Raw genomic sequence first — 22506 nt, forward strand, 5'->3', positions numbered from 1 at the left:
TTTTAAACAGATGCCGTTACAGTTAAAACATATTTAAGTTTTAAGTCCTATGTTATTTTGACTGTCATTACTTAGACTAGAGTTATGTGACCAGTAACTACCTGTAATGGTGGAGTGGGAAAAGACACAAGCAGGCTAACGGTTGGCAGGCTTATTGCGTCATGTGCCAATCTACTACGCTCTGCGGGCGGGAAATCGTCTACTACTCACAGCGGAGTAAAGACAGACGGTTCCATTTTCTCTATTACCCCTCGAGTAAACAGGTAGCACAAGGGATCGTCTTTGCGCGAGACTACTGATACTTGTAGCAAATGTTCCGAAAATTTGATATAATTTTGGATGTGTTCTGAATATATTTAACACTAAAGTGTTTTATCTGCAATCTTGCCCAGTTCATTGAGTATCTGTAGTGAGAAAACTTTGGGAATGTAATCCTTCCCCCCTCTATAGGTAATCGTACCGTCTTACGAGAAAACTTTCGGCTGCAGTCTTCATCAGCGGAGATTGTTTTTGCTGCCCGAAGTACAGGGAACAGTCCGAAGACGGTTCTGCAACGAAATGGTATGTATTCCAACAATTGAAAGTGTGATATGAAACTGTAAACATTTCTCTGAAACTTTGAAGGGAGTCTTCTTTCACAAAGTTTTTTCAGGAACACCAACAGCGCAAAAACATGGATGTCGTAAGTGGCATGCACTGTCAATGCGTACTGCCATTAGCATCCCTCAGATGATGGGAAGAGTCTCACAGATCAGTTTCCTTGTGGTTGTTGCTAAATTTAGCGTTGTGTGCCATCCAGAATCTCGCATTTCACTAATCTGATCGTCAAAGCAGTACTGAACGCTGTTCTTGTAATCATGATGGAGGAAACGGAGAAAAATGTACGAGAATCTTCTTTTAAAGGATGGTTTGATATCTCGCACTTTGCTTGCCAGTTCGCTAACGTAATATAAAGCTTTCAATAATAGATGAAGCTGATAAAACATAATATAGTTTTAAAAGGCGCACTAAATTTCAATGTTTGAAGGCTATGCAGTGTTTATAGGCTGTTTTCGCCTTTCGAAATATTTTGATCTGCGGGAATTGAACCCATATCGGATTACTTTTCACAGCAGAAATTTATGGTATCAGTATTTTCATCAATAGGCCTGGCTTATGTTTTGCAAACCTCATAGATTTAAGATATCAATTTACTTTTGTTTGTTTTATTAGCAAAGAAGTCTGATGACTGTTTCTATTATTGGCCAGACTTCAGGAGCCAGATGTTCTGTCAATAAGAATATATGATGGTGGCAATGAAAATAACTTGTTTACTATAATGTAAAACACCAGGAATGAAACGACCAAAACAAGGGAATCAGCTTGAGAAAGTTCACAATTTCCTAAACATCGCAGAAAAAAACATTGTATATAATAAATTTCAGTAATGATAATACTAAGATATGAATGATGTATTTTCTCAATTTGTTTAAATAAAATCATTGACCTCTAAAGACTCCCCAAGACTCGCCCAAGTCAGCTTAAATTTCAATTTCAGTAAATTTTAATACATTAAACTTAGATTCTATTACATTTGCGTGGTACAGTTAAATGCATGTTATGTGCATTACATATAATATCAATCAAAAGATGGGAGAAAAAAATAATGGTAGAAATTTTGTCATGCGTCAAAAGCTGAAGGTTAAAGGGTTGTATCTAACCTTTGTGGGTTAAATTTGTCAATATGTCTTTATTTCAGTCTTCCTCAGCTGATGTGTCGCCATCCATTACCCCCTGTGGCACACCCCTCAGTGGTACACATGCCCCAAAGTATGGCACAGTCATTCCAAACCGTATATTTGTGGGAGGTATTGCAGCAAATGTAAGTATATACTGTGGATTGGCAGATATACATGGTACTTATTTTGCAAATGCTATTGAGCTGAAGCCTTTTTGACCAATTGTGTTCTTTAGCTTGTATCAACAATTCAAACTGGTCTTTCCTGACAACAATATAAATTACCCTAAATATGGATGGCATCCCAATGAAAGATCGCCTACATTTTCCTGAATCCTGACTTTTCTGCAAGCTGACTAGCCAAAGGACATCTCAATTGAAAATGTCAAGTGGCATTGTGAATTAAATAGATAATTGTGGTGAAATATTGCCATGATGCTGAGTTTATGCTTTTTGTAATATTTCCCAATTGCCTGGTACTTTCTAAAATATTGTAAAATTTGCAATAACCAAAATAACCAGGAAAGACTTTAATGAATGTCAAGATACATTTAAATAAAGCCGGAACACTTGAGTAAGCTCAAATTAGGATTCTGCACAATGTCTGAAAAATTCAACATAATTAATTTTTGATTGTAAGGAATTGTATCATCAAAATCATTTCAGAAAAAGAAATACTGGAAGCAACCAGTTTTTCATAGATCACTGATAGTACATGCTCTTGAAAAGAACATATGTGATGTGTTTTTGTATGCTGTTTTGCCATGTAGATAATTAAATAAAAAGAAAATTACATGATTTATATTACTAATACAGTGGATCATTGACAACTTGGATACTGTCTTTTGCTCATTTTCAGTGAGGATTTATTCAGATATGGAATTACCAATGCTTTTTGAATATTTACGTGTATTCTTACAAAATGTAGATGCCAATTTCCTGACATTGGTCAGCTTGATCTAGGCTATTCTAACTTAATGCATGATGAGCACACATGCCCTACTTGATTTGAACAGAAATGAAAATACTAAAATTTGTGAACTTCAAATGTATTTTTCTTGCAATTCACAATTAATACCGAAATGATGACCCAGTGATTATTAAAGGGACTAAATTATCAGATTTTCGTTTCATAACTGTTTGAAAGCATTATAACATTTAAATATCTGTTAAAAATTGTGCAATTTCTGTGAATTACGCTATTCAAAAGTTTGCATAACCACTTTAATGAAAACGTCACAAAAATAAAATACCATTGATCCAACACTGATTCCTATCATTATCGTTCAGCGAATATAAACTATGTGTTAGCACATGAGCGATGCAAGAAAATACAGAAATCAACAAAGCGATGGGTTAAACGAGGTTCCGAAAGGTCACATGTTGAGCTTGGCAATCTTCAATCAAATTTTTCTCAAAAAGTGTTACAATTTTGTGAAAAGTTTAATTTCAGGTGTTGCAATGCTTGTCTGCAATCAAACGCATGGAAAAAAATAACCAGATCTAGCTATTTCGTCCCTGTAATCAAATTTTTGCTGTCTGTTTTGTGTTACAGTCATTAAATTTTGTTTTATTGTATCTCGTTAAGAGGAGGAATACAGCGTTGTGTTATGTTCACTCCTGTTGATTACATCCAAATCTTGTTTTCTGAATGAAACCTAAGTTATAGCTATTGAAAGTTCCTCAAAGATAAAACTACCAAATCGTTTTGTAATATTATGAAATATTTACATCATTATTTCTATTTTAAGTCTCGTTTGGCATGGACACCACTCCAGTTTTTGGTATCTGTAGTTGAGAATGTGTTTTCACAAGCGAAAGTAAATGTTAACATATCTGTTTTGTTCACTGTTATGAGACAGGGCGAATGGATTAAGATTGAAAAGATCAATTTACATTTCAGAAATTTACGTTAATTTACATTTATAACATTTTGAAAAAATAGCACTTGGATGTAATTTTTCGTGTCATAAATGTTCCATCTAAATATACATCTAGAATGATGTTAACTACTGTGTTATTTCTGCCTGGTGGTTGTGTATTCTCGCAGAAATGGTTGGTGTTCCGATAATGGTAAATGTAGTGAAAAACTGCTTAACATGTTTTAGAAATTTAATAATTGAGTGCTTTTGTAGATGGTGTCATAATGTCTTGGCTATTGAGATTTAAAAGTGATTTATCTCTTATTACCAGTACGTTGGTATATATGTTTTACAACATCATGTTAGAGGCTCATATCACAGATCGGTTTCCAACTGTTTAATGCCCATCTGCACTACCTCGATGCAGAAGATGACTTGTATACTTGAGCAGTGGTAATGCAAGTCCAATGTTATGCCCAGGACATTGGACGGATATGTAGGTCAACCATTGAAATGTTGTTTGAAATGATATGATTTATCAAGAAATATCACAAGTCATTGAATATTTGATATATTTTACTGCAAAATGACAGTTGCAGATCAACCACTGATGGAATGTTGTGCAGTAATATGACCAATTTTAGCCGAGGTTTGCTATATTGTTTGATACGGTTTATTGTCCATCATTGCATCCTGACGAATTACTCTTAAATATGACTGATATGTGTGATTCTTAGCCGCATGTAAGACAAGAAACCCAAAATAAACAAAAAAGACCTTTTTACATTTAACACACATAGTGTATGTGGCATATTATATCCCTATTTGTTCCTAGGATAAACAGGACACCCATACACAATTCAGTGTCTTTGTTTTGTCATTCCATTCAGCAAGATATTTATTGTGTGATGATGAAATGTGTTACGTCTGGCAATTTTTGTAATTAAAAAAACTTATTTGATGGCCTAAAATTAGTGAAAATATTCATGGTAATACCTTATTTTGATAGGTAGTAATTTTTCATGGATGTGACAATAAAATGTACTTGAAAGAAATACATTTATAAATGAACAGCCTTTGGTGTCATGTTACATCAACTCTACATATACATAAATAGCTGTACTTTCTCAATCATTCAAAGCAGAACTATCTTCTTCATTGGTGGGGATGCAACATCATTTTATGATGTGAAATCTACATCATGTTGTTTCACCTTGTTTTGAATTTTCCAAAATGGTTGTTCCGGATGTGACAAATATTTTGACATAAAATTCTGTCTCACTTTTAACTTTATATCCAGGTTACTGTCATTCAAAATCATATGAAATAAAAAATACCCTGGAGTTCCCTATGGAAGAGCTTCCCATTTCCCTCGATTTTCAGGCTAAAGGTGTTCTGATTATCGCAGGTTTACTGTACATGTGTAATACTTTTAGGTTAATTTTCCACCTTTTTCTTTTTTCATTTGGAAAAAAAAAAGAAAATTAAAATTTACTTATTTTTCTGGTACTTGTGTATATAAGATATAAGCTATGTTGATAAAATGACCTTTATGCAGCACTACAATGTATACTGACCAGCTTGTTTGGCCATGCACTTTATTGCAGACTACAGAGGCCGAATTAAAGCAATTTTTCCAGGCCTACGGAGCTGTGAAAGACTCCAAGATTATTGCTGATCGAGCTGGAGTGTCTAAAGGGTAGGTGATTTTGTGTCAATTTTGAACCATTGTCATTAGGTGGTTTGCTATTAAAATATCCTTTATAGTTGTTTGAGGTCTGTAATGAAACCGTGTTTGTTAGCTCACCTGGCCCAGAGGGCCAAGTGAGCTTATGCCAGCGTGCGGCGTCCGTCCGGCGTCCGTCAATTTTTCATTTAAACAACTTCTTCAGAAATACCGAAAGGCGTAGAGTTATCATATTTGGCTTGAAGTTTCCTTTGATGAAGCCAAACAAAATTTGCAAAAAGAAATGACCTTGACCCATATTCAAGGTCACAGAGGTCAAATGTATTAAAACATTTTAACGACTTCTTCCAAAATAGCGGAAGGCCTAGAGTCATTATATTTGGGTGGAAGGTTCCTTTGATGAAGCCCAACAAAGTTAGCAAAAAGAAATAACCTTGTCCCATATTCAAGGTCACAGTGGTCAAATGTGTTAAAAATTTTTAATCAACTTCTTTCAAAATACCGGAAGGCCTAGAATCATTATATTAGGCTACTATGTTCCTCTTAAGGTGTCCTACAAAGTTTGCTAAAAGAAATGACCTTGAACAATCATCAAGGTCACAGGAGTCAAATGTGTTAAAACGTTTAAACAATTTCTTCTGAAATATCAAAAAGCCTAGAATCATTATATTTGGCCAGTATGTTCCTGTTATGAAGTCCAAGAAAGTAAAAGAAATGACCTTGATCTAAAGTCAATGTCACAGGGGTCAGATGTGTTAAACGTGGAACATATGCACAGATATAGTAATGTTGGTCACAAAGATCCAGATGAGCAGATGTTTAAACTTCTCATTAAAAGATATTGAACAAAATTTCAATTTTTAATCTCTTTTCAGCAAATATTGAAACATTTCTTGTCATTATCAGTATCAAACAGAGAAGGAATTCCTTATGTTTTTTTACCAAGCTGAATGCATATTTTCACTGTTTCTGTCTGGTAAACATGTATTTAGCCAGTTAAAAGCGAAGTTTTGGTAAGGCAATTTCAAATATCCATAAACTTCTTTGTGGCCTTGTATACCATGGCAAAGTGTTGTACAATATTAATCAATTGTTTTGTTCGATTTTTCAGGAAAATCATTGTCATTACCTTGATATCCTAGGAATATTCTTTGTGACCAACTTTGTTAAAGAAATCATACAAACATTATGTAAAATGTGAAAGGAAGGTTTCAGTTAATCTAGAACATACATGGCAACAGACTTAGTAGGGGGTTGGGGGGCAAAGGGAGAAGACCTTATGAATGTTGAAGAAACCGCAGCTTATTTTACAGTGCTGTTTAAATTATCGCTTCTTGATCCACCTCGGTATTCGTGACAAAGGTGGCAAAATCACTTATAAAGTATTAAAGTATTATTACAACTGGAATTTGTATTAATTTTTTTGTAAAGTCTATGTTCTTGTACAGTTCTTCTCCTTTAGTATGTGTATTTTTTGCTTTTTTTCTCAAGGTATGGATTTATAACTTTTGAAAATCAAGAAGATGCTGAACGAATAATAAAAAAAGAGGTATGACAAAGTTTTACGACAAGATCTATTATTTTATGTATATAATTTATAGAGGTCAAAAATAAGGACTTTTAAATGTTAAATTTGATCCTGGTTTCTTTTTTGTAGTTTTTGAGTAATGCAGATGATTATTGTTAGGTCATCTAGCCATAGTGCTTCATCTGTCATCGTGCCTCGTGTGTAAACTTTCTTTAAAACCCTACTCCTCTTTAATACCTGGACCGATTTAAATCAAACTTGGTCTGATGCATCATTAGGTGAGGGTCATCATTCTGCAATACCAAATTTTGATTTAAGGTCAAAGGACAGGGCCTCAAATGGGGAAGGTGCTGAAATTTGATTTAAAACCCTACTCCTCCTTTCTGTGTGGGTGGATTTCAACAAGCTTTCGCTGGATTTATCAGTTAGAGTAGGCAATTACTGCTTTAAGAAATTTGATTTGACCTCTTGGGACTATTGGGTGGGGTGGGGTGCCAAAAGGGATATAAAGACAATATTTTGTTTCAAAACATGATTCCTTTTTTAATGCTTGAATGGATTTCAACCAAATTTGATCTGAAATATCCTTTAGATTGGGGAATGATTTCTTTAAATTCAGAAAGTTGATTTGACTGCTAGGGACTTTTGGGCAGGGTCCCAGAAGGGGAAATTAGTCAATGTATTTGGCTTCAAAACACTATTCCTTTTCAATACTTGAATGTTTTTCAACCTAATTTGGTCTGAAAGATTATTGATAGTGGGAAATCATTTCTTAAATTTAGAAAGTTGATTCAAAACATAGGGACTTCGGGGCAGGGCCCCCATAAACGTTGAGAGTAGAAAATCATTTTTGTTCTTCACAATGTTGATTTGACCCCGAGGGACTTTGGGGTAGGGCTCCAAACGGGGAAGTTAGACATGATTTTGCTTCAAAATGCTCCTCTTTCTTAATGATTGAATGAATTTCAACCAAATTGCCATCATTGAGAGTGGAGAATTATTTCTTAATCTTTCAAATATTGGTCATTATAGTCAGATGACTGTTTAGACCAATGGACCTCTTGTCTTTTCTTACCTTGTTGCTGGAAGTATTTTGGGGTTCTACATAGCTGTTTAGGGGAGGAACTTTCAATACCTTGCATACATAAGTCAGGTTACAGATGTACACTGTTTAATTGACTTTATTTTCAGGCTGATAACTTGGTGTTTAAAGACAGAAAATTGAACATCGGTCCAGCCATCAGGAAACAGGTACTGTATTGTTTTATTTGTCTGATAACAAATGTGAGGACAATTTTTAAGTAATTTTGATACATTTCTTACTATTTTGAGTTCCTTTGTAAATAAAAGTATTACTAGAGTGAAATTGATAAGATTTGAATCAAGCTAAGAAATGTCTGAAAAAATGAGAATAAGAAATGATAAACTATGTCCTTTTTATTTAGGATTTACTACTCTGTGAATATTTCTTAAATAAGATGTTTTAGACACATTCTTTGATTGTCATTGCAGCAGGTTCTACAAAGGTCCTTTGGTGAGTAGTATTTTCCATGTCTAACGTAGATATAGTACCGCACCCAGTCCTTCCTCATCTACTGTTGTTCTGTGTAAAGACAAGAGTGTCAAAATAGAGCAATCTTTTAAGTATGTCCTGGATTTTGATTTTATGGCAAAAACACACTGCGTTCATAGCTTAAAAAGCTGATTTTCCTTAAATGAAGGGAAAGCTTTCGTGAAGAATGCAATCTCTCATTCAACCACAGCTGAAGTACGGTCATTTGAGGAAAAAAGATGTCCTTATACTGTTTTCTGTTTTGTAATGGAAAAGAGTGGACAACAATTTAATCAAATGATAGGAAATACATTTGATTACTTTGCTGAAAATGGTAGGAAGGTTTCTTTCTGTTAAGTGTGAATATCCACCTTTGCTACAAATAAATTTGATGAAAAAACCCAACTTTTTTTCTGACTGTGATTTGCCACAATTATTTGTAACATAATTATTAAAACAACCAAATTGTGAGGAAAACCAAAGAGCAAAATTTACAGGAGACAATTCTGATTGACTGATACATGTATATTTCACTTAGTTAAGATGAAACATATGGACTTAAAACTAGATAGCAACCATAATTTGCTGAGCAGACGTACAAAAGGCTGTCAAGTAAACATGAAATGAATTCATCAACATGACAGTGTAATTTTCTTTTTCAAACTTATCAAAGTTGATGTCACTCCAGTTTAACTACAAAAACAGCAGCTGACCATTCAGTGCATAATCTGTTTCTGTTGGAAATATGTGATAAATCCAAATTTCAGTGAATTTCACGGTTTAACACCATGATAGTATTGCGTGCTGGGAATTTTGAAGCAGTAAATGCTATCATTACCATTTCAGAAAATCATTGCTGGTTATGATCAACTTATGTGTATGAACAGTAGATTGTTGAATGTATTTTTATTGCAGTAGAACAAGTGTATCTGTCATAATTATAGTATATGAGCATTCATAATCTCTTGACTTCTGAAACCGCAAATAAGAGGACAAGTGGTCATGATTGACTTCTTTTATGTAAACTTAGTGTTGTATAATGGTAAGCTGTATTGTCAGAAGTCCATTTAAGTCGTCATCGCTATATAACTGTTCTGTTGTAAATCCTATATATAAGCATTTTAAATGATTGAAACGGTGATGAATTGAAACAATTTGATAATTATGTGCTTTTTTTGGACCTTTGGACCTGTGATGTCAGTCTGTAATTTAGAAAAAAAAAGACATTTTGTGTTGAAAATGATACAAAATTTGTGATGTCGGGAGTGAGTTGACCCAGGGGCCCATTCAAAAAGAATGTAGTTCCAATTTATAAAGTGGTGAATTTTTTTAAGCTCTGAACAGCGTATGGATGGAATGTATTAATATAGTCAGTTTCTAGTATGTCTTTTAAAATGACATTTCAGTCAATGTTGCTCTTTTTATGAAATTTGGTGGGGGAGGGGAAAGATTGAAAAAGAATTCAAGAAAAGATTGTTTTAAGTGTGTGGTGTGATTTGGCCATCAGTCTAAACAGAAGTGATTATTTCACAATTATGCAGTCCTGCTTGATATGGTGTGAGGTGACCAGCCCCAGTCACATGGTCTAGTGTTAAGTTTTGAAGATTTTCCTATAGGGCTCACACTGGGGTTAAATTTTTCAGATGGAATTGCAGATCATGAATTCTTGAGTGATCAACGTGAGGTAGCGGTTATATTGCCTGAACAGTTTAGCCTGTGGTCTGATGTTCATGTTTTCTTGTTTCAAATGCCGCACAACACACAATTAAACATTGTTTCAATTAAATGTTTTAGCATGCAGGGTGCACTATCAATTGGATTTATATATTAGATGTTTGAATTTTCCTTGTTTATTTTGTATTTTCCCCAGAAGGTTGTTGAATTGTTGTGTGATTCGTATATTTTTAACACAGCAAACACTTAAGTCCGTTCTCTGAAATGTTGTCATAACGAAAGTCATTGCAATCTTTGGGGAAAATATGAAAACGTGTTTAGTTTCAGCTCACCACCATAACTTGTTAAGAGAGGTGCATCATCCATGCGTTGTTAGAGTTGATATACACCCGATATTCATTGATTGGCTATGACGTTATTGCATAATTTAATGACAAGTCTTCCATATCTAGTCCCTCTCGATGCATGAAACCGCCTCTTCAAAAACGATGGCATCCAGGCCAACAGCAGAGTTGTGCTGACTAGTCAATAGGCCAAATGTAGATCCTGCACTAATTCCATGTGACTAGGTTAAGTTCTGCTCTCGTTTCTGTGGGGGCGGGCGAGGAGATGATAGCCCTGCCTCCCTTCCCCTTTGCTTTGCTGTAACAATTCCCTCCCATTTAAGTTTATTGTATTACTAACCTGTTTGTGTTTCGTTACTGTAACTATTCACTATCCCGTTCTTTTGTCCGTACTCACCTAGGAACCCTTTGTCCTTCAGTCTTGCTTCAGGGCTGTGGTGACTGATTTGTAGGGTCATTTGGTACGTCATTATGATGTTCAGTCACAGGACGAAAAGGTGCCATAAATGACATAATGCATAGATATTAAACATTATTTTGTTTAATAGTTCCAAGGAGATGCCAAAAAAATAAAACCAGTTCAACAGTTTAAATCAGAAAAAGGGTTGTGTTCTTCTAACAAGTGTGGTTGCAGTAAGCCAATTTAGGCCAGACAGATTTACTTAAAACCAAACCAAACAAAACACCAAATGATTTCAGATTTTTAGAAATAAGAAGTTCATATTGCTTTACAATATAGGGTCGGTTTACATAGTAAAAGTTGGTGCAGTATTGTATTGTGCTGTGAAACCACCAGTTCTGTGGTTGACAAAATTGTTGCCATCCAACAGTCTGGAAACAAAAGCCTGTTGGCTGAAAATAGCCATAACAGAGTTGACTATTGACATAAAAATTGTAAAATTGATGCAGTCAGTGATTATGGAGCTTTCAGAAATCAAATGAAAAAAAGGTGATTGTATAGTTTGATTGTTAAGTTTGAATAGTTAAGCTGAGAACATTCTTTGAGCTGAGAGTAATGGGTTATCTCCATCTATTTTCAGTAAATGCATGAAATGAATTTTCTGTAAAATTGAAAGGAAATGGAAAGGTGGAAAGGTTGATTTCATTATTGAGGGGTCAGAGGTCCATTGAACCCCCCTAGAATTAACCTTGGTTGAGGATGACCCATTTCTTAAAAAAATCTTTTTAGCATTGCTCGTCAGACCTTGACCTGTCTTAGTTTCCGTGACAGCAGTCGAGGAGTATGGAGAGTGAAGTAGATGATAAACCTGTAACCAGCTAATTGAGTGACTGATGCATTGAGTTGGATGCAGTACAGTTAATTAAAGGGTTACAGTTGAGGCAGTCCTATTTGGATGCCTTGGGTTGATGGTTCAGTGTAGCTATGATACCACACACCTGTGAGCAGAGACCTCTGTTGCTTGACACTGACCTATGCTTGCAATTAACTTCCATCAACTCTGCTAACCTCATATCCAGCTTATTCTTTTCTGTTTGGATGCATATAAATTTTACCCATAAATTCATTCGATCAATTTCTATATTTCATTTTCAAAACTTGAACAATATGTTTTTAACCATGTTTTTCAAAATGAAAGTGAAGGTATGTTTACTGCTATGATTTGATGGAGGCTTCTTCACCTTGTATGCATTTAATATTGTGAGAAAAGTAACATCAAGTGTTTGTATGAATCAGTCATGTAAATTGAGGTGTATTTGCAGTGAAGTGTATAAAACCATGCTCATGAATGTGTTGTGTATGATGTCTTGTGTTAGTGTATGAATGTGTTGTGTATGATGTCTTGTGTTAGAGTATGGATGTATTGTGTGTAAAGTGTTGTGTTAGTGTGTGAATATGTTGTGTATGACATCTTGTGTTAGTGTATGAATATGTAAGTGTATGAATATGTAAGTGTATGAATGTGTTGTGTATGAATGTGTTGTGTATGACATCTTGTGTTAGTGTATGAATGTGTTGTGTATGAATGTGTTGTGTATGACATCTTGTGTTGGTGTGTGAATGTGTTGTGTATGACATCTTGTGTTAGTGTATGAATGTGTTGTGTATGACATCTTGTGTTAGTGTATGAATGTGTTATGTATGACATCTTGTGTTAGTGTATTAATGTGTTGGTGTGTGACACCTTGTGTTGGTGTATGAATGTGTAGGTGTAGTAATGTGTTGGTGTGTGACATCTTGTGTTGGTGTATGAATGTGTTAGTGTATGAATATGTAAGTGTATGAATGTGTTGTGTATGAATGTGTTGTGTATGACATCTTGTTTTGGTGTATGGATGTGTTGTGTATGAAGTCTTGTGTTGTGTATGACATCTTGTGTTAGTGTATGAATGTGTTGTGTTAGTGTATGAATGTGTTGTGTATGTGTATGAATGTGTTGTGTATGAATGTGTTGTGTATGAAGTCTTGTGTTAATGTATGAATGTGTTGTGTATGAATGTGTTGTGTATGACATCTTGTGTTAGTGTATGAATGTGTTGTGTTAATGTATGAATGTGTTGTGTATGAATGTGTTGTGTATGACATCTTGTGTTGTGTATGAATGTTTTGTGTAAGATATCTTGTGTTAGTGTGTGAATGTGTTGTGTATGGCATCTTGTGTTAGTGTATGAATGTGTTGGTGTATGACATCTTGTGTTGTGTATGAATGTGTTGGTGTGTGACATCTTGTGTTGGTGTATGAATGTGTTGGTGTATGACATCTTGTGTTGTTAGTGTATGAATGTGTTGTGTATGACATCTTGTGTTGTGTATGAATGTGTTGGTGTGTGACATCTTGTGTTGGTGTATGAATGTGTTGGTGTGTGACATCTTGTGTTGGTGTATGAATGTGTTAGTGTATGAATGTGTTGTGTATGACATCTTGTGTTGGTGTATGAATGTGTTAGTGTATGAATATGTAAGTGTATGAATGTGTTGTGTATGACATCTTGTGTTGGTGTATGAATGTGTTGTGTATGACATCTTGTGTTAGTGTATGAATGTGTTGTGTATGGCATCTTGTGTTGTGTATGAATGTGTTGGTGTGTGCATCTTGTGTTGGTGTATGAATGTGTGTGACATCTTGTGTTAGTGAATGTGTTGTGTATGGCATCTTGTGTTGGTGTATGAATGTGTTAGTGTACGAATATGTAAGTGTATGAATGTGTTGTGTATGAATGTGTTGTGTATGACATCTTGTGTTGGTGTATGAATGTGTTGTGTGTGACAGTCTTGTGTTGGTGTATGTATTGTGTAAATGTGTTGGTGTGTGAATCTTGTGTTGGTGTATGAATGTGTTAGTGTATGAATATGTAAGTGTTGAATGTGTTGTGTGTAGTGTTTGTGCATTGTGTGATATGTGTTGTGTATAAAGTGAGGTGTTTGTGTGTGAATGTGTTTGGTTAAAAGTCAGGTGTTAGGATAGTTGTGTGGATGTTTGGTATAAAGTCAAATGTTAGGATATGGTGTGTGGATGTTTGGTATAAAGTCAAATGTTAGGATATGGTGTGTGGATGTTTGTTATATAGTCAGGTGTTAGGATATGGTGTGTGGATGTTTGTTATATAGTCAGGTGTTAGGATATGGTGTGTGGATGTTTGTTATATAGTCAGGTGTTAGGATATGGTGTGTGTATGTTTGTTATATAGTCAGGTGTTAGGATAGTTGTGTGGATGTTTGGTATAAAGTCAAATGTTAGGATATGGTGTGTGGATGTTTGTTATATAGTCAGGTGTTAGGATATGGTGTGTGGATGTTTGTTATATGTCAGGTGTGTAGGATATGGTGTGTGGATGTTTGTTATATAGTTTGTGTGTTAGGATATGGTGTGTGTGTGTTTGTTATATAGTCATGTGTTTGTGTGTGGTGTGTGGATGTTTGTTATATGTCAGGTGTTAGGATATGTGTGTGTGGATGTTTGGTATAGTGTTTGTGTCAAATGTTAGGATATGGTGTGTGGATGTTTGTTATATAGTCAGGTGTTAGGATATGGTGTGTGGATGTTTGTTATATAGTCAGGTGTTAGGATATGGTGTGTGGATGTTTTTGCATCAGTTTGTTGTGTAATAAAATCAAGTGTTTGTGTGTGAGTGTATTGGGTATATGTTTGTGTGTGAGTGTATTGGGTATATGTTTGTGTGTGAGTGTATTGGGTATGTGTTTGTGTGTGAGTGGATTGGGTATGTGTTTGTGTGTGAGTGTATTTGGTATGTGTTTGTGTGTGAGTGTATTGGGTATGTGTTTGTGTGTGAGTGTATTGGGTAAGTGTGTGTGAGTGTATTGGGTATGTGTTTGTGTGTGAGTGTATTGGGTATGTGTTTGTGTGTGAGTGTATTGGGTATGTGTTTGTGTGTGAGTGTATTGGTATGTGTTTGTGTGTGAGTGTATTGGGTATGTGTTTGTGTGTGAGTGTATTGGGTAAGTGTGTGTGAGTGTATTGGGTAAGTGTTTGTGTGTGAGTGTATTGGGTATGTGTTTGTGTGTGAGTGTATTGGGTATGTGTTTGTGTGTGAGTGTATTGGGTAAGTGTGTGTGAGTGTATTGGGTATGTGTTTGTGTGTGAGTGTATTGGGTATGTGTTTGTGTGTGAGTGTATTGGGTATGTGTTTGTGTGTGAGTGTATTGGATATGTGTTTGTGTGTGAGTGTATTGGGTATGTGTTTGTGTGTGAGTGTATTGGGTATGTGTTTGTGTGTGAGTGTATTGGGTATGTGTTTGTGTGTGAGTGTATTGGGTATGTGTTTGTGAGTGTATTGGGTATATGTATGTGTGTGAGTGTATTAGGTATGAGATAAGGTCTGCTGTATGAATGTGTTGATCCATTTGTGTGCACTGTCCAGATGTCTACTCTTTTGTTTGCAGCGTGTAATGCTTTTGTCAATATTATTAATTCTGTGATTTATTGAGCAAACACTATCTTTTTGTCCTGGAGTAAATTATAAAGGGATGATTGGGTGAAACTGAAAGGAATCTTATTATTATTTGGCACGATGACTTTGAATTTTAATTTGTGTCGAAAAAATATTGATAATAGAGCTAATTTTGTGCCTTCTTGTTTTGAATGTTGTTCACAGATCAAAGTATACCTACCGGAACGGTGATGTTCTCAAATGGCGTACCTTACACATATCAGAATGGAATGGCTATTTTCCATGCCCCAGAAGGTGGATATCCGATACCGCAGCCGCAGGTCAGCCCACAGGTACATGTCACTTTGTCACTTGTACAAATTGCACATCCTCGACACTTGTTAAAGAGTTACTATCACTTTCGCTCTGTACCTCTTGAATATGCCATATATTCTTGAATGAATGAGAATTGCTATACTATCTGATGTGTGATATCTTGTTTTACAGCAGCCAGCCTACTCTACTGTGATGGTTCCACAGACTCCGACCATGTATGTGGCTCCTCAGTACTCGGCTTACCAACCTGTGAGTAGTAACTTCACAAATTTCACCTCACCTTTACGCTTGCTATACATTGTCCCATCAACTGGTCATGAACTTAGACTGTTCAAATCTCTTGAACAAGTCCATTGAGACTTGATGACTAAACCACAATTCTATAATGCTGCTGTCAATTACGTGAAGGTAGAGATTGAATGAAATTGAGTGTTTACGCATTCTGAAATTCTTCATTACAAAAAAAAGCTGCCACTCGTTAACAGAAGTGTTTGGTAGTTAAATAGGTGATTTTTAACAAAGTAACTTCATGCATGTAATTTATAGCGAAAGAAAGGCTGAACCATCGTCAAAATCATGATTTCATAGATGTCGAGTTGACAAAAAACCATTCTGATTTTATTTTAGTCCTGTTTCCATCAATTTATATGTAGAGTGAGAATGATTGTATTATACGTATTTATAAAGAAGGAAATGGATTCAAGGCAATTTTATGACATTAAATTTTGCTTCCATGTGAATTATTGTAAGGCAATCTCATTTCCTGATGCACAAATTTTCCATTTTGGTGGCAAATGTTAGATTAATGAAATCTTTCACCCCCTTTGAGATGAGATAGGGTTGAGATCCCCCATCTCATCCCAAAGGGGGTGAGTGATTATTTTTCTCCTACCCTGTTCCCTGCTGAGTGCAAAGACGGAATAGAATTTTTGTAAACAAAAACACGTGGACAGCGTATGAATATGTAGTGATGAGAATGTCACAACCGCATTATTGTGATATCCTGCACAAAATATAATTCCAATTTAACGTTTCCGTAGGGATAGCAGACGAACTAGTGTATGTGTGTGACCTTATTAGGCATAGTAAAAGGAGCTCCACGTAGGGGTCAAGATAGTGACCTCTCATAATTGTTAAGAATGTGCACGGTGTGTAGCTTGTCTCACCTTAGGGTGAGATAAGGAAATCTCACACTGGTAAAACGTGTGGATATCCCTGTCCAGGGTAAGAGAAATCTAATTCTAGCCCTGTCTTGTTTTCTTCATGGAAGAGCAGAAATTAAAATACTGTGTTGTAGCTTTTCCTTTATTAAACTTGGCTATTACAATGTTCGCATTGGAATGTTATAGCGAAAATTAGTCACTTGAAATATTGTGTGCGGTTGTTTCAATATTGACAAAAGTACAACTTTCAAAGTTACTAAGGAAAGTATGATATGATCAAAGACAATAATGGCCATCAGTTACAGACTGGAAAATATACTTTTTGAACTAGTTAGAACTTTTTTTCTTCGATTAACATTTGTCATTGAGAGACATGTTTGTATATTAGTATAATGATGTAGCAAGGATGGCCAGGTCTGTAATATACTTATCTTTGTTTGCCCATCAGACTGCTTATTTGGCTCCATTCCAATAATTGATATCACATTTTCATCACCCAATCCATATCAAAGAGAAAACATTTTTTCTTTAGTAAGATTAATACAGCTCAGAAGTGTGTGATTTATTTAGTAGATGACCATCTTTATTTTCTTCTTGCCTTGCTTATGACCCCTTTCCTTCAATATATGATCATTTTTGCAGATCAACACTTTCTAATTGAGTGTGCATTATTTGTTTTGCAGACGACCCCTCAATGGACCACAGCTGCTAATCCTTGGAGATGGGCCCCACAGGTACATACAAATATAGATATCCTTCTGGATCAACTTTGTAACCAGATATCAAGTCTCCCATTGTAGTTTAATCTTTTTACATTATTCCCTCCAAAAACACCTCTCCAATCTTTAGCAAATTGGTGTTGTCACCTAATTAGGAGTATTTCTGTTAGGATAATTGTGTTTACTTCTGGGATGGACACTTCAGGGAAAATTCAAGCTGTAGTGTTTGATGCGAAAAAGGCAGTGAAATAAATTTTAACATAGACTGATTCTTGGGCCAGTTAAGATATTTAAAATTTTTGTAATGTTAATTGAAATTTTGTTTAGTAATTTTAAGTTGTGCAATACATTGTTGAATGTGGAACATTCTTTTCTGTTCCCAATCCTGTCCGATCCATAACCAGTGTCACCACTCGTGAGACTTCATTTCATTACAAATTTGATTCAAAGGTCAACTAGAATGATTTATCAAGGCCATCATTAATATTAGAGTAAATCAACAACTCATTGATATCACTCTGCTAGTAAACTTCATTTCTCACGAGTTGTAATTTAACTTTGACCAATTTGTTTTTCAAGGACACCAGGGTCTGGATGACCTAATCAATAAAAGTACTGGCCTCACTCTTGATCCAATATATGAATTGAATACCTGTGTAGTGAGTTTATGTTTCAGGTGTCAAGGTCTTTGTTACTGTTACAAGAACTTGACAACCAATATTGTAATTTACATGTGATGAGGTGGAAGTATGTTTTCTTAATTTTTTCCAATTTTTTCCAATTTTTTTTTGACGCTGATGATCAAGAAGTAAAATTATTTGATACAATTTGTAAAGAAGATGTGAATGACTAACATTTATCTTTGATGTTGCAGCAGAGTCCAGGTCAAACGATTGGAGGAAGCCCCAGTTACATATACACAGCAATGCACGCCTCACCGGAACTCATGTATGCCCAGCCACCTCCCCAGGCTTATCAGCCAGGAGAGATGACGGATACTGTGCTTGAGGGTCCCCCCCTGGAGGTAATAAACCCCTTCCTCTAGACATTCCAAATTGCTACCAACAAATGTAAATGTATGCAGTCACTAAATGAAAGAGTGTTCTCCCTTTTTCTCCATCACTTTCATAGGGAGAACTCTTTCATTGCAAACTCCAAACAAGGCCTTTGTTTGCTGATTGTTTTAACAAGACCAGCATTCTCTGGCTTTGTTACATAAACTGTGTGTTGGCACCTATTAAAGCCAGGGTTGTTGGAGAAACACACAAGGAACAGCGTCACATGACAACTAGTGTTCACAGCTGAACCCTGCTCTAAGTATTGGCTCGATATATACTGAGGATGTTGTAAGGGAAAGGGAAGCATGCTTCACTCTTTACATAACTTCCTACGGTTCATGCAACACATTGTTATGTGGTTAAAACTAGACATGTACTGTATACATGATGTGTGTTAAATATTATGAAACTTCTCGTTCAATGTACCTGTGCCGACAGTTGTACACTTGGGTCTTCATGATAGAGTAACCATTGTTCTTCACTTAGCTTTGAGGTGTAGTTGTGTGATAGTTTTGAACAAAATTGTAATTTGTTTTATGTCTGTGTTCTGAGAATTACAGAAGTTAGTGTCAGGCTGTTCCATTTCAATAGAAAATGGATTGATTGAAAACATCTGCTGACACATGTTTAAGGAAACGCATCAGCCTGTTTATTTTCTTTAATAAGTCTTCTATACTGGCATTTAATTTAGTTTTATAGATCACATAAATACTTCAAACTTTGTTTATTGACTTCATAATCATCATTAACCGATGTTGTTAAACAATGGCAGCCTAAATCAACAATGCCCTGAAAAAAAACAGAAGTCAAATGTAGCAATTTCTTTCAATGTATTGATTTGGCAAAAGGCTAACACAAAAGTAACTGAAAAGAGATTGGGGTGGGGGGGGGGGAGTCTAAAGGTCTAAGCAAAATAGAATCAACTGAAAAAAAAATTGGAAAAAAAAAACCCTTACTGATTGATGCTGCAATTAAGGCAAATCTCTTTAGTCATTAATTATTTCATTTGAATTCTGTATCATTTTATCAACTGCCAATAGAAGTAACTTGAAAGGAAAACAACACTGCTATTTGCACATGTATTCCAAATAACTCAAAACTTGCACCCAAGTTTCTATAACTTGCATTTGTATATCAAGTCTGTTCTCTACAAACTCTAGTCATAAACATTTCATCTTATTGCAAAGTAAAACCTGCTTTGGATAATACTGTACTTTGCTTGAGCGGTATGTTTAAACTCTGTCTGGTCAAGGTAAGGTACCTACAGATCGAGGATATTACTAATAAACTCTGTCTGGTCAAGGTAAGGTACCTACAGATCAAGGATATTACTAATAATCTCTGTCTGGTCAAGGTAAGGTACCTACAGATCGGGGATATTACTAATAAACTCTGTCTGGTCAAGGTAAGGTACCTACAGATCGAGGATATTACTAATAAACTCTGTCTGGTCAAGGTAAGGTACCTACAGATCAAGGATATTACTAATAATCTCTGTCTGGTCAAGGTAAGGTACCTACAGATCGAGGATATTACTAATAAACTCTGTCTGGTCACGGTAAGGTACCTACAGATCGAGGATATTACTAAATACAGAGAAACATTTGCCAAGCGTTATTTTTGCTCATGTATGTAACCCTTCATTTTCTTGGTGTTAAATTGGCTCTTCAATACATAAGAACATATTTCTTTTTGATAACATCAAACGTAGCCTGCCTAAATACTTTCACCCTATTGACAAATGGGTGAAAAAGATGAAGAATAGTAGCTTAATTTCTCAGTATAAAGTAGTGGTTTTTCTGGTGAGTGCAAAATGGATTTCAAAGGATATTTCATTTTCCTTGGGAAAGAAACTAGGTGAAAATTTTGAGTTTTGACAAGAAACCCACCCACCCCAACTTATTCCAAAGTTCGAGGTTGTTTTCATTTTGTCTAAAAAGAAACAGGTCTATCCCAGTGTCATCAGGTCTTTGTCATATAAAACTTGGATAAGCATGTGTTCATTGAACTTTATAAGACACTGAAAACAAAGCCTCACTTGAACACTACTTGCATGCAGTTGATGTCCATCAGGTGCATTTGACACCAACTTTCTGATGCCAATGGTGATGCGAATTCAATCACATGGAATTTTGAAAAGAAGAATAGTAACCTCTTGTAGAGAAGCACATAGGAAATAAGGTATTATGATTGAAACAAGCCAAACTGTGTTTATGTTAAAGCAGCATTAAAATATGTTCATTATATATTGTCATGGACAGTTGTCCGACTTTACACATCATGATTCCACAAGGCTATATATATTGTTATATTTTCTGGTATTTCTGTGACCAGACCGACATTGAATAGGTAGTTGTGGTGGATATGGAGCAGATGGTCTTGAAAGATTAAGGTAGTAAGTAATCCAATATATAGAGTCATTACACTTTTTCGTTTGGCGTCAGCTTTGTGTAGCCAACAGTCATCTATGTTTTGTTAACTTGTTTTCTTGAGGAAAATTCTATTTTTAAATTGTTGAAATGTATTTGTTTTGTTTTTAATTTATTTGACTCCATTTCTGTGTATATAAGTATATTTGATAAATCATGTGAACTTCATAACCCTTCAAGAGGATTAATCCTCTTGGATATAGCAATCCTGGAACTTTTTCCATACATGCTACCCAAGCCTGTTATATTATGAGGTGATCACATGTACAGGCTACGTCACAAGGTGATTGTACACCTGCTGTATATTGAGGTGATTTTGTGTTACTGCTGTACCAAATTAGAATGTGTAATACATGTACGCATTCTGTAATTGGGACAAATGTTACTGATGTATCACCGGCACATTTATATAAACTCAGTGATACAGGGTGATTGTGAAAACCTGGTGATTACCTGGTACAAAAGAGAATGTGTAATACATACATACATTCTGTTATTGGGACAAATGTTACTGTTGTATCACCAGTACTTTTACATAATCCCGTATAACGTAGTGATTGTGGATACCTGGTGAAAATCTATATATTCTGTATCTATTTGGAATGTGATTCTATATAATCACAATGATGAAGGGATGCGAAAACTGCTTTGGAAAAGATATATTGATCCTGTGACATCTTGACAAGTTGTACACAACATTTGTATGCATGAAACTATATTTCTGGGGCTTCTGTCCTCAAGTCGTGTTTATATAATCCTGTATATGTGATTGGTGAAATGAGAATCAGATTCTGTAGCAAATAGATCAATTAGTGTCAGATTGTGTAGACATAGTTTGCTTTGTACAGCAACGAAATTGTACTAAGTTTTCAAAAATATAGCAAAATTATGTTTCATTAATAACCATCATGCATGTGATTTGAATAATCAGCTTCTTAGTGCATGTTTAGAAAAACAGACATTGACATTCTGTGACATCTCAGTTAATGTCATCACAATAATGTCAATTCAAAAGTTGTTCAGACACTGCATGAAGACTATTATCAATTTAATTAGATTTGATGAATACTGAAAAAGTGCCAAGGTCAATGTCAAGGTCACAAGTGCTATTGGTAAAAAAATATCAATAAATATAGAAGCATTATTTTAAATTTCTTTTATCAGAATATCACTTTAAAAGTTGTTAATTGACCCAAGTTACCACATTGATAAGTGAGAGAACCCAACAACAGTTTATATGGCTGGAATCAAACATAAAGGTCATTGTTACTGTCTTTAGAAATATGTCAAATGATGAAAAACTAAGTTATGTGAAGGATCCTTCAAACATTTTTGTACCTGATCAGAAGTGATAACACAGTCGCTTTCGTTGATCTGTCCCGGTTCTTTTTCTGCACATTAGTTCTGTTTCAACTTCTTTTCTTGTTTCTTGAAGAATGTACTTGTCAAGTCTGGATGTCAACATCTCTGTTACTATGTATAGAAAATTGGAGTTTTGTTTGGCCAATTCCTTTAAGACTTCATTCAGTACATCCTGAAAGAAAGTGCTTGTTTGTGATTGGTTTTAGGATTACATTTGATCATAAACC

At 35.2% G+C, this 22506-nt stretch overlaps 1 protein-coding gene across 1 annotated transcript in view; it reads left to right on the top strand.

Annotated features, from left to right (window-relative positions):
• Positions 1-460: 460 nt before the first annotated feature.
• The window catches only part of LOC132553617 (protein boule-like), a 31192-nt gene continuing 9146 nt past the window's right edge, over positions 461-22506 (top strand). Inside the window, exons 1-10 of the mRNA XM_060217875.1 lie at positions 461-561; positions 1739-1861; positions 5187-5278; positions 6758-6815; positions 7986-8045; positions 8307-8328; positions 15438-15565; positions 15720-15797; positions 17395-17445; positions 18305-18454. Coding sequence (XP_060073858.1) covers positions 559-561; positions 1739-1861; positions 5187-5278; positions 6758-6815; positions 7986-8045; positions 8307-8328; positions 15438-15565; positions 15720-15797; positions 17395-17445; positions 18305-18454 — 765 coding nt within the window. The 5' untranslated portion in view covers positions 461-558. The remainder of the gene's footprint in view (positions 562-1738; positions 1862-5186; positions 5279-6757; positions 6816-7985; positions 8046-8306; positions 8329-15437; positions 15566-15719; positions 15798-17394; positions 17446-18304; positions 18455-22506) is intronic.

The sequence above is a fragment of the Ylistrum balloti genome, unplaced genomic scaffold (genome assembly GCF_031769215.1).
Source record: "Ylistrum balloti isolate Yb309-2 unplaced genomic scaffold, AGI_CSIRO_Ybal_v1 Utg370342, whole genome shotgun sequence".
NCBI classification, from domain to species: domain Eukaryota; kingdom Metazoa; phylum Mollusca; class Bivalvia; order Pectinida; family Pectinidae; genus Ylistrum; species Ylistrum balloti.